The 13,550-nt window shown below is 36.2% G+C and overlaps 1 protein-coding gene across 1 annotated transcript in view; it reads right to left on the bottom strand.

The window, feature by feature from the left end:
• NBAS (NBAS subunit of NRZ tethering complex) overlaps positions 1–13,550 on the bottom strand; it is a 173,648-nt gene that overhangs the window by 36,005 nt on the left and 124,093 nt on the right. The window contains exons 47-48 of the mRNA XM_054061941.1: positions 13,388–13,480; positions 11,046–11,241 (exon numbers count right to left, since the gene is read on the bottom strand). Coding sequence (XP_053917916.1) covers positions 11,046–11,241; positions 13,388–13,480 — 289 coding nt within the window. The remainder of the gene's footprint in view (positions 1–11,045; positions 11,242–13,387; positions 13,481–13,550) is intronic.

Consider the following 13,550-nt stretch of genomic DNA (forward strand, 5'->3'; position numbering starts at 1 on the left):
CAGGCTTGGAACAATGAATCACTGTGTTATTTAGCCACCTGTCCACCAACGTATGGGCAAAAGCACACACGAAGGAAGCAAAAAGTAATCAGGAGAGCAGAACCGCATGCTTGGGCACGGACAGTTTGAGGTATCTGCTTAAAAGCAAGTTAGGTGGAGACCTCAACATATAGCCAGACAGAAAAGGTTAAAAACTAGTGGACTGATCTATTTTGTGAAACGTAACATTGGAAGTAAGAAAACCTGAGAAGAAAGAAAAGTGAGGAACTACTACTCTTTCTCCTCACTATTTTTATAGTCTCATTCTCCAAAGTTTAAGAAATTAAATCCTGCAGGAAGCCATTATTGCAATTTATTCTGATAATCTATGTATCTCTCAGCACAATTTTCTCCCGTAACTTTCCCCTAAAATCATAATTTCTGTGTAAACTAATACGCTTCCTATTAGGCTTAGTTTTTCCACTTAGGTAAGCAAGTTTAAGGTGTAAACAATTTTAATATCTTTCTGGTAAATTATTCCTACCTATCAATCATCCTTATTTGAATTTATCAAGATTCCGCTTACTTGATCTGGCCAGAGCAACACATTAATTTACAGCTTGTCTACACAGTTGTTTGCAGTTCTTATTCCTAACCACCCTCCTCTGACTTCCCACAGATGAGGGCAATATTGGAGTAAGTTTCATGTACACTTCTAGTCCTTCTGTTCTTCCGTCCATGTCTGCTTTTTGGTCACTGTTGGAGACAGAATACTGGGCTGAAAAGGACTTCGATCTGGACCAGCACTGACATTTTTATGTACTTAGATACTAATTAAAATTTTCATTACGAAAACACACTGGACCCACAATATTTTGTTATATGCAGTTTTCAGGGGGAATTGAGGGAACAGGGATTCAAGCAAGCTTCCCATTTTCAATACATGAAACATGTACTCTCACAAGGTAGGAGTCAATGAGGCCAAGCAAAAGTTGCTTCTCAAAGACATACTTTACAGCAAACTTACCATCTCCTTTAAAGTTATTTCCCCAGTACTCACTGAAATTTTGAGGTTCGAACAATAAGGTGATATAGTACTTTTCCTTCCATGCCTTAGCACCATATTGCTATGCACAGAGTTAAAGGCAATTATCAACACATTTATACAGCACTAGTTTTTATCCACTTTAAATATTCACAGTGTTTTAGAATTAAATTCAAAAGATTTCCTAGAAAAAGGAATACTACCAAATGGCTGCTATGAGGCACCGACTTGATCTGCTTCATTACAGAGCGTTCAGTCTTATGACTGCATTTACTTCCTATTTCTGGAAAGTCTTTTTTGGAAATCCGACAAAAACTTTTACTTTTGAAAAAACCCATGGGAAGTTGTGATTTAGGATATAAAAGTGTTACATTACTCTCACCACTGTTGGGTAAGAAAAGTGCAATTCAAAGAACACTCATACAACTAAATTATAAACCGGGCAAGTTCAAATATTTCCTGTGCATGAGGTTCCATAAAAAAAATTTTGAATGCCAATGTGTCGTTTGAGAAGTCCATCTTTTCTTTAGCATAGATGAGTTTCACTTTCCTCAGAAACGTATTTCAAATATATTCCCCTCACGGCAGAGGAACCTGTCAGTTTTAAATGAGACTTTTTCATCTTGCTTTCTCCATCTGCCCAAGTTCACATGGATAATCCTACTTTCCATCTATTTTGCATCTCGGTAAATGGAAATGTATTACATAGGAGTAAGACACAGCTGAGAGATAGTAACTTCTTAAAACCTGTTCTACCGTGCTTCCAAATGCCTTCTTTAATGATGGAATTTAGTTCTATTTTATGAAAAAAACACTGTAGGGAAAACATGATCTAGTTTGGAGCCTGGGCCAGTGCTGCACATGAAATTCCCTTGCTTGAAATAAGCATTTCTGAAGCTAGGCTTATGGCATTATCTCACTTAATAAAAAGGAACAGTTTTATTGAGGAATATCCACTTAAAAAACCAACAAACCACAACCAACAAAAAATATTACGTTGGTACAAGCATAATTGCCGGTTTTGTCACTGTAAACTGTCCTGCTTATTTTAGATTAAACTTTTATTTAACTGTATTCATGTAGTATACCATTTTAAAGCACAAAATTCACTCTACTTACCTATGCTAATGGTTTTGTTTTCACTTTGTTACCCTTTCTTATATTACTCTGTCAAACAAAAGACAAAAGCAAACTCAAATGATTTTGTTGTATGAGTTCAAAAGGGGAAATAAAGGAATGGAAATCACTGCAGTATCAGCCAAGTATTGCCAAGCGGACTGTCAACAAACGTACAGCTCAACACTGGTTCCAAAAACTTTGTAATGGAAGAGAAAGCCTTGAAGATGATGAAGGTCATGGACACCCTTCTGCAATAAAAGACAACAAAATGAGGGCCACAATTGAAGTGGACCCACACAAAACATCTCGGGAGGTTGCAGAACTGAACACAGACCTTTCAACACTTGTTTGACATTTACACGGAACTGGAAAATCAAAAAAGCTCAACAAACGGGGGCTGCATGAGCTGAATGAAAACCAAAATTCACCATTACAAAGTCTGCTTGTGCTGTTTTTGTGCAACAAAACCAATCCATTTCTTTATCGAATTGTGGCACGTGACAAAAAATGGACTCTATACTACAACCAGTAGTGTTCTGCACAGCAGCTGGACCGAGGTGAAGCACCAAAACATTTCCTCAAACTGAAGATACACCAAAAGAAGTTTATGGCCACTGTTTGATTGTTGGCATGTGGAATCATTCACTACAACTTTGTGAAACCTTCACAGCGGAGAAACATTGCCAGGAAACCAACAAAATTCACCACGAATTGCAACATTTGCACCCCAAAATTGCCAACCGAAAAGGACTGATTCTTCTCCATAACGTTACTAAGGGGAATATAAGTTGTGACAGCGACGCAAAGGCCTACTTCACATCTCCTCTCTATTTGAGTTTAAGGAGACAGGAGTTCTTGGTGGAGCATATTCCAAGTCCTGAACTCACAGAGATAATGTGGGCCTTTACAACCTAGACTCTGGAAAAACAGCCACAGACAGACAAGAAAGAAAAGCCTTCTATCAAGACAACGATCTTAGAGCAATCAATACAAAATGACAAATCAAATCAGAGCTTTGCGTAACAAACTTTGTGTTTGCAACTCGTACTCTCTACCCCAAAGGAAGGAGAACTCTGAGGCCATGCTTTCCTGCACTTTCCCCCCAAGTTGATGTCACATATTAAAATTATTATGAATATTGAGTGCTGACCAGATACGAAAGCCTTCTGCATACAGATAGTTCAGGAATGTGCATAATCCCATAGGTCGAATCCTGCTCAAGCTGAAGCCAGTGAACAGGATAAGCAAGTTATGGGATTCATGTTTAAAAACAAATCAACCAGAAGTGTACCGGAGATGAATTAAACAAAGACTCAGTCACATGTTGAGTTGCCTGTCTTGCAAGAAGTTACAATCTACTACAAAAGAAATAACCAAGAACTTTTTTCTTCTGAACTGATTTACGTATTGTTTAATTCCTTATCTGCTTGATACGCAGCTCACTAACAGTGAAAAATGCAAATAAATTCAAGAAACACAAATGCATTGCCTAATGCATAAAAATGCATAACTCGTGCAGAAAATGAAATCCATTCATTTGTATTCTGCAGGAGACTATTTCCTAATCTGCAAATACATTTCAGCACGAAGAGAAACTCGGAAGACTGTACATAAGTATTGATAAAGAGATAAAGGCAAATAAAGAAAAAAATATACATTTCAAAGATTTATGTATCTATCTATCAAGCTAGACCTGAATGAGACAGAATTAACATATATGCAATTTAAAATGTATATTTACTAAATGTCAGTTAATAGCTAAAAAATTGGATCTATGTAAATTATGTCTAAAAGTAACATCTGTGCAACATGAAGGACTTAAAAGCATGGAAGTAATCACTAATCACTGTTTCATATTTCATGATCTTTACATAACAGAGACACTCTACATTTAGAACAGTAAAGAGTGGTGGAAGACAGCCTAGAAATGAGAACCTTAAATATTACTTTTAAGCTGTAAAATTAGTGTCAGCTATTTCCCTCCCTACCTTAAGCAACTGGCTCTTCAGTTTACCTTTCCCGATCAACAGTACCATCAAGCAGCAGTGCATGCACAAGCTCCCAGTATGCAGCCACATGTATAACTGCTGTCTTGATAACAAAGTCTCCAATTTTTGCTGATAAAAGAAAAATTATTTTAAAAGTGGTTTTCATGTAAATGAAAACCTGACATAATTAATCCTTCCAAAATGTCATCCTGCAGATAGACTAAATCAACAAAGTAAAAGATGCATTTTCAGAAAAAAACCCTCACAATAAAATAAGACGCTGTCTTTTAGAAACAATAGGCTTTTGAGATGTTGACTCCAATTTTAAGTACTATTTCAGTATTGCTATTTTCAGTCAAAAAAAAAAATAGCAAAGAAGGACTTACATTTTTAATGCAAAATTCCTCCACTGTTTATACAGACCTAGACCAGGAGCACCTAAAATACCAAGCGAATGGATACTAAAAAATTATTTAAGCTGTAAAGCCTGAAATAAAGTAGTATCTCTGTTGCAGTCATAACATTAATCAGAAGGTAGGCAGCATCATGCAAATGTCAAACCCGATGGCATTACGTAAGCACTGCATTTAGTGTTTTTCTTTGTTATTTAATGTAGTGAAAGTCCTAGCAGTCACAGACATCATAGCTGAGTCCCTGTTTAATAATAAATATGATACAGAAAGACAGCCTCACTCCCTCAATCGACATGAACGCAAATAAAACATACCAATGGTGAAACCATCCCATTTTACAACATGTTAAATTAGCCTCATCAAGTACGAACAGGAACCTGAATTTCACTGAATGAAATTCAGAGACCTCTGGCCAACCTACTACTGAAGTCAGGAGAGCAATCAAGGTGCTGGGATGCAGCATGGACTGCTCATTTCCACAAGGACATCACATTCACTCCTGGAACTACTTCCTTTCAGGAGTTTATACTGCATATCACAGTGGGCTCTGAGATAGAGGGAAGGATAGTTGCAGCAACAGAAAGCACTGTGAATGAGGTACCATGACTGGAATTGTTTACTCTGAGTAAACAACAGAGTAAGGAAAAAAGTGATGTATTACATAAAACAGAGCAGAGATTTTCTGGATCCTACAATCATAGGATCTGGATACAATATGGATCACCACCACATACCAAACCATATAAAGAGGTTAAAAAAAAAATAAAATAAATCCTTCTACAAAGTTCCAATCTGTTTTGCACTCAATGCTGTACCAACGCCAAACATTTAGCAAGATACAGACAAGGCAGAACCTTGGTTCATCCACCAATTCCTTTGCAGTATAAGAACAGAACTCTGACTACATCACTAATGAGCTCCTAATTTTTCTGAAGCTGAGATAAAAATACAATGTTTAAGCTATTCTCCACTAACACCTTCATTTCAAAAGACCTATTACAGAAAGTCAACTATCCCCCATGAATCCACTCCAGGGCACTCTTATCTTCCTCTGAAGCAACTGCTGCTAACCGAAGAATACCATAGTACCCAAGGCTCGTATTTGAAACCATCATGTTCACTCAAGCTACACTGCCTTTCTCTCCACTCTGTCTTATCTGTTTTACTTGTGCAGTTAATGGAAAATATTTCATTTGCATCTTAAAGTATTTAATTAATCATATATGCTACAATTTATGTTCCCAGAAAAAGTACATTTCACATGTTCTCATATGGATAAATTGCATCTTGGAGGAATGGAAATTAGTGTCTCAAAATACTAATTAAAACTTAAATTAAATTCCTAAACTTAATATTTATGCATTACCAGTAAAGAAACAATGTCTCTAGAATTACAAACAACATCGTAACAAGTCTACTCAAAGTTGATAGGACCATAAATCTTCCTTCTAATTAAGCAGGTTTCACAAATAAAAGATGGCTGAGGATTAAATAGATGCAGCTCCTTCACCTAAATTTTGCCAGATCAAGCTAAATACAGGTCACTGTTACCTGATAAATTACTGCAGCAAGATGGCTTGGGAATTCTTAAGTCTCACTCTGCTTTCCAAATACTTTGGTTTAAATGTAGCTGACACAATACAAACCATGGGAAAAAGCTGAAAATCACAGGACACTGAAGTGTTCCCACTGAGACCTTTCTTTATGAAGTCATATGAAGAAATACCATGTAAATATATATACCTTTTTCATACATTGGATGAAGAGGGAGAAAAGAGCAATGGTGGCTTGACAGCCACACCCAAGTTCTCAGCCAAGCTCGTGTAGACATTGCTACGGTTGCTGAGACACATAAAACTTGCATATGGCATACATAAATTACCTATAAGAAGGAAGAGAAAACACATGTGGGATGTACACAGCACACAAGTTAATCTGGCAGTTTTTCAAAGCTGAACTTTAGGGAGAAAATAGAATGAAGGTAAAATAAGAAAAGTGCTTAAAGACACAATCTTAAATTCATATTAAATATCCCTTCCAATTTTCAAAAACACTTAGCCCTCAGCGGCTCTATTTACCCCAAGATCATGAAAAAAACATAACAATCGGAGGGGAAAGGCTAAATGAGATTACCTTCTCTAAATGACAAAACTATCTGCATTTAAGTGGCATGCAAATAGTAATTACACTCTGTATTTGCATCATAATGAAATGATCTTTTTAAGACAAGATGCGTCTTAAGAAGCTACTAACTGTGAAGCTTCTATATCTTAAAGTAACTGTTGGTTTACCTGCAGAAGCTGTGTTAGTACCATTGTAACATCCTGAGGCAAACTCCTAACTCTTATTACTGCTACTTATGCCTTGTAACTGGTCAATGAACTTCATGACTATGTACACACAACCTGTTAGCCGATACCTTACACACATTAGACAGTGCTGTGAGTCATTATAAACTATACTTTTACACACTATATGAAAATAAATGGATTTCCCATCTTAGGAGGATAAAGCTAAAACTTGATCTGAACATTCTAAACCATGTTTTTCTCGCTCCCCTCCCCCAACATTTTTTTAATATATGAAAAACGTCAGTATTTTGACCCATATTTTTCATGCACCAGTTAACTAGAAAATTACAGAACCTGAAGAGCTCAGATAAAATTCACCAAGGGGATTAAAACAACGAATGTCTCCTTCCTCCAGTAGCGTGGGATGCTACTGGAACGTGAATTAAAGACTCTCAAGCCTTTGAAAAATGAGGACCCCTGAATTTTTAATTTTGTTAACTAATCATTAGAGAACTGGAAATTGCTGTGTTTCTGACTGCTTGATAGGTAGCTGCTTCTATAAAGGACATTTTTAATTTTGTAAGAGCTGGCCTGTTTCCCAGCAGCACATTGATTTGTGGGACCACTACTTATAGCACCTAGAGCATAATTAAATATTAAGTCCCTCCTTGATGTATGCAAAGTCTGACTAAGAGGATTAGTAGACACACTGAGGGTGGCTTTCACACATTTTCTGGTAATTGAACACTGCAATATCATCTTATCTTTACTCAATAGAAATCCATATTAATCCTTTAAAATATCTGCTGTCCCTTTTTATACTAAGGAATGGTAAAAGAAAAGAGGGATCCCCTAAACGTTCGTAAGAAATGTCAAGCAATTAAGAATGAAACAATCTGGAAGCAAGAGGATGAATACATTTTTGAAACATCTACAATTTAAAGTTCATTAAAAAACAAAACAAAACCAACTTTTAAATGTGTTCCTCTACAAGTTAAAAACAGCATTTTATTCACCCACACCCTCCTTTAAAAAAAAACAAAACAAAACAAACTTGATCAATGGTTTTTACTACTTCGATGAATGAAAAATTAACAAAGGTGTAGTGATGATAGAGAAATTGATACCTACAGACAAGGCAGACAGAATGACATATCAGTCTGAGCACGTTTCAGAGATGTAATTCATTGTACCTACTTTTGACTCCGTTTCACCCAGAATTACCCAGCAACCTGATAAAACTTTTCAATTGTCCTTCAACATCCCTTTCTGCAGAATGATATTGCTTTTCAAAGTCTTTGTTCCTGAAGCATTAACTTGCACAAGAAACTTGATTAATTAATGCTTTGCCAGAAGCTCTTAAACAAATCTCTCTCTTCACTTTTCAGCAGTGAATTCTACTGAATTCTGCAGTGTTCTTGTTTCACTAACATAGCATGAAGGATTGTGAAATGCACCTACTAAAAATACAGAGAATACGGTTTCCAGTATGCTATTTTATTCTGCTTTTTCCCTATTTGTTAATTCACAAAATAACAAGCTCAATCATCAAAATAGGATCATCACTTGCTTTTCCAAATAACAAACTGGAAACTAGCATTTGACATCAGCTGACTAGAAGAGGGGAAAAAAAAAAGAAAATAAACAGTCTAAATAGTAGATCACTCACTTGAAGACGTCTGAACTTCAACGTCTGGTACCCAAGAGAGAAACTAGTATGATTCTTCTGCTTAAATCACACATTAGTTATCTAGCACAAAATATTCAGTGAAAGCAAAAGGTTCTCACCTATGGCATTTAGCTTGAACCGATGTGAAAATCAGAATAATTTTTAAATATGGTCCAACTGCACTCTTATATTGCACTCTGGAGCAGGAATTGAGGTGAAAAAATAATGCTTTGTATACATGTACATATAAGCACAGGTTTCACTATTGCTAAGTTTGAAAACTATTTCTGAACTTGGCTAAATAATATTATAGACAAATAATTTTATCCCGCAGTACGGTATACACATTTTAATACAATCAGCTCTAAAAGGTTTGAGCCCATCTAGCACAAGACTTCAGTTTTTTGCTGCATGGCTTCTTGCACCATGATGAGTACGCAACTCATCAGCAAACAAGTATTGAAGTGATAAGCAGCTCTGTGTTACGTTCACACGGACTGCTGCTTCTTCCCTTGCAAAAACTAGGTATGTTTTCCTGTTTGAAACTAGAAGTACTCTAAAAGTCCACCACTTCAGGAAAGACAAAGTATGAATGTATTATACAGAGAGACCTAAGCAGGTTGGGAGATTGGGCCACGCAAGGTTTATCAGCTGTGCTGCATCCAGGAGAGCACGGGCGGAGAGAGCCAGGCTAGGGAGCAGCTCCGCTGAGAGGGCCTCAGGGGTCCTGGTGGGAAGGGAGCTACACGCGAGCCAGCAGCACGTGTAATGCAGTCATTAATTCCTAAAACATCACAAGACAAAAGCAAATAGATGCAAGTTTCATGTTGTAAAGTTATATACATTTTGACCTATCAGATTATGGGAGAAAATAAAAGTGATCCTACGTATTTCTCAAACAAATCTAATGAGTCTCACAAGGTTTCTGTCAAACACGGGCTCTTTTTCCATCTTTAACAGACAATAGCTTTCAACCATGTCTATCTGTAACATTTTTCTTAAAACCTACTCTAGTTGAAACTTTTATACTTGAAATGCTCTTGGACTGGAAAGCGGGTCACGGGCAAGGCAAATATTGACAAAGGACTGAGCTGAAGATGAAGAATCCAATCACAGACAGATACCTGAAGAGCAGTTGAGGAGTTAAGTGCTGGTATTATTGTGAATGCAACAGAAAAAGTAATTTCTAAAAAAAGCAAGAGATAGGCATTTTCCTTCTCTTTTAAGATTTTTATTATGATTACTCCCTTGGATGATCTTAGCACAGTAAGATAAAACTGAGATATTGCTTTTGTTTTAGATGAAGATAAAATGGTTTTGTGCATAGATTTTTTTGAGGAGCTATTAGAAATAGTCTATTTTAGTTTCATAAGGTCTTGGCATGTAGGAGAGGCATTTAGAAAATGGATGAAAAGCAAATCTATTCCTGAATAATTCTACATGCAGCAAGTGATACTCATATGATATCAAAACAGTACAAGCTTCAAAGACAAGACTACTTCTACCTTTTAAGCCTTTTGTGTATTTTCGTTGTAGTTCCAAATGCAGAACCTCTAAGAATATGTACGTTCATATTAAGCACTTCACCTATATGTCATGAAATAATGCAGTTATAATATTAATGATTAACCAACAAGAGAGCCCTTTCGTATATGTGGAAATTGTAATATGCTACTTGACAAACTCGAGCACTTTCACTCCTGAGAACATTCACTAGATGATCTTCACTAGTCTTACACCAATCTTTGCATATACTTCAAAACCCAAAGTTAGGCATTTTCTCATCCTTTAATTCAGAAGGAAAGCTCAATCTATTTTAGACTTGAAAACTTCAAGTAGAAACACTGTCTCTCTTAGTTTGAAACAAATATATAGCTAACTTCTTTCACCAATGATTTTACCTTATTTCCTCCCCCACACACTTTACACTGAAAAAGACTTAAAACTATCACTTGGGCAGTTAAGGGTATGAATCCTTTTTAAGCAACTACTGTCTTTCAGTTTTGAGGTGCTGCCTCTAAGGAGATAACGGCAGACTAACTATGACCGAATGCACTCCCTACCAATTACATCTCCCCATTTGAGAATGTTCTTAATGTTCCTACTACACATTCATGGAATAATAAAGATCCCAGGAAAAAAGAGACAGTGGCCAGTAACACTCATTCTAATTCTGACTATAATGTCATACCAAGCAGAGGTTAAAAAGAAAGGTAAAATTGACAGGAAATGTAAGAAAAGAAAGAATATACAAGAACTTCAAAGTCAACGCTGGACACAGAGGAAAATTATTATTGTTTAATCAAGTTTGGTATTCGGTACTCCTGGTCCCAAATAAAAGCTGAGGAATCCATTAACTTCACATAACTTCAATTTTCAAAGAATCATAATGTATTAGAAATCTGATTCAAAAGGAATGTAGGATTAGTTCCCATACCAACAGGATTCATTGCAACCATATGTTGCAAACCAGCATTTCACCATATAATCCTTGTATAAAACCAGCCTTATGCTATCATTTATAGCAATCAATATTAATACCTTTGTTTCGGGCCAGCAAGCTCTGAGAACAGCTTGCGTCCTGAAGTACACAAGTAGCTTGCTATCCTCATCACTGAGATGGAAGGCTTGTTCCAGAATTTGCAGTACTCTGATACGAGGCTTCACTGCTAAGGAGTCATCACCACAGAAAGGTCTCAACCACTCCAGAAGGTCATCCGAAGAAACTATTTTCTCCCTGTAATTAAACAATACTTTGTTAAACCTCTTTAGAAATCCACACGGAAGTACTACGTGTGTTTTCAAACCTGTTAACGTACTACATTCAATACTGGAAATGGAAGAGCTCACCTCTGTGATGCTGCAGAGAAATAAGCCCTCATAAATCAGGTGCCTAAAGCTAAGCGGTGTAAGAGCATTTTTTGAACTTGAAATAACCATACAATACCACTGAAATTCATCTATACAGCTAAATGTTGCATCATAACGGTGCTAGATTCCAGCACTGAAAATACAAGACCTTTTATGGTGTCTACTCCTGACTGATGCCTGTGCTTCCACACCATCTAACTTCATGGAAAACTAGCCTGACTTCTTCCATTTTAGATATGACATTTTAAATCTTCTTATATCTGATGATTATTCATATTGCCCTACATTCTCTTTCCTTGCAAGACCCTTCTTTATTCTTCACATAGACAAATTAGATTCTCCTAATTGTAGCCCTAGACATTTCTAATTTTCTCCTCTGTCATCTCGAGTCAGGTTAATTATTTTACATTCTAGTATGATAATGATTGCAGAATGCCCCTCAACCCTAGAAAAAATAAGAGACATGGAAAAACTTAAGTTTGGGGATTTTCCTGACTCAGCTAATTAGAAAAACTCTTAAGTTGTTTAATTAAAAAAATGTGTATTATATTGAACACATTCTAACTGGGTGAAAGCATTTAGAGCACACGGATTACCAATCAGTTAGCAGCTGCAGATAGAATAATCCATTATCCCCATAGAGGCTATAAATTAGAATGTAAAAAAAACCCAGTAAATGCTATTCTGTTATCTTTCAGTTATGTTTTAAACTAAAGCTAATTAAAAAAAAAAAAAATCAAGAAAGTGGTTCCAGGTGGAGTGTGATTTATAACTAATGCTCCCTTATTTGTCTTAACAAGACAGATGGGAAAGTAATATCAGACAGAAAACACCAATTTAACCTGTCTAGCAGCTGTGAAATAATAAACATTGACAGCTTAGGTTCTCAAATTACAAGGATTTCAGTTTTACTTAGGCTTTATATTGTCTGAATGATGCTGCTAGCTCAGTACATGAGCTGTATTAGACATGCTTCCGTTGAACAGGTGGCATTCAAACAGTAAATTAAAAGTTTGGGAATTAAGAGGACCTGCGGGAATATTTCCAGTCTTGCAGAGCTCACACCTGATATTTATATATGTTTTCCCAAGGGAAAGATTTATATTTTGTAAATTGAATAGCTGAGGTTTAAGGCAATAAACAAGTATTTAAATGAGTGTAAACAATCTCTTGTAATCACAATGACTTCCACTCCAGCTTATTGTTTCAGCAGTTAAATCTTGATGAAGTGGACAAATAAAAGACCCTAGAAAGCGCATCTCTGAATAAAATAGTATTGGCTCTGCCATTCTACCTTAGAATATTGCAAACGAGATTTATTGTACATTTTTAAATCGGTTCAGTCTACTTCAGTATCCACTAATTTAATGCTACTGGAGATGCCTCCACAAAATAGTGTAATTGTTCTTGTTGGCTACCAGACATGATTTCTTAGTCTGTATATCTGGAAAGAAAACTTATCTTTTTTTTTATTCTGCATCTCTACTACAAGTGCAATGGAAAATGTTTGCAAGACATACATATCATTACGTGAACTGAAATAAAGATATCCCCAAAACAGGAGGGAAAAAACCCTATAGTGAAGCACCATACAGCATTTGTGAAACTGCTTCTGCAATATAGCCAACAAATATTAACAAATTGAGATATCTAAATTCAGATATCTGAAAGTGAATCATTATTCTCTGTTATTTATCTACTTAACTGAAACAATAACAGTGAACTACTCGTGGTAGAAATGCAATCTGCCTCAAGTCACCATATTACATAGTTGACTAAATTTCAGATTCGGTGACTTGCTTTCATCCCAATGATCAAGTAAAGGCTTCTGTCAAGGCTCGGATTTTTAACTTGACAAATGACAGTCTGTTCCAGAATAAATTCTTAGAAAATTAAGTGCAAATCCATTATACACATCCACGAAGATAAACCATCCATATAGTACCTTCAGTGCTTTCATGAGAAGTATCTTTTAAAGTCTTAACCAAAGAATCCATACAGTAAGCTCTTACCCCTTCTCAACACTAGCATGCACTGCAGAAACAATGCCTTCTAGGATTCCAAGTGGATCATTTACTGAAGTAGATGAGCCGCCATTTCCACTGCTAAAACAAGATATAAAATTACGATTAAAATGGCCCTTAATATCATACCTAATTCTATCAACCCATAGGA

The sequence above is a fragment of the Cuculus canorus genome, chromosome 3 (assembly GCF_017976375.1).
Source record: "Cuculus canorus isolate bCucCan1 chromosome 3, bCucCan1.pri, whole genome shotgun sequence".
In the NCBI taxonomy this organism is placed as follows: domain Eukaryota; kingdom Metazoa; phylum Chordata; class Aves; order Cuculiformes; family Cuculidae; genus Cuculus; species Cuculus canorus.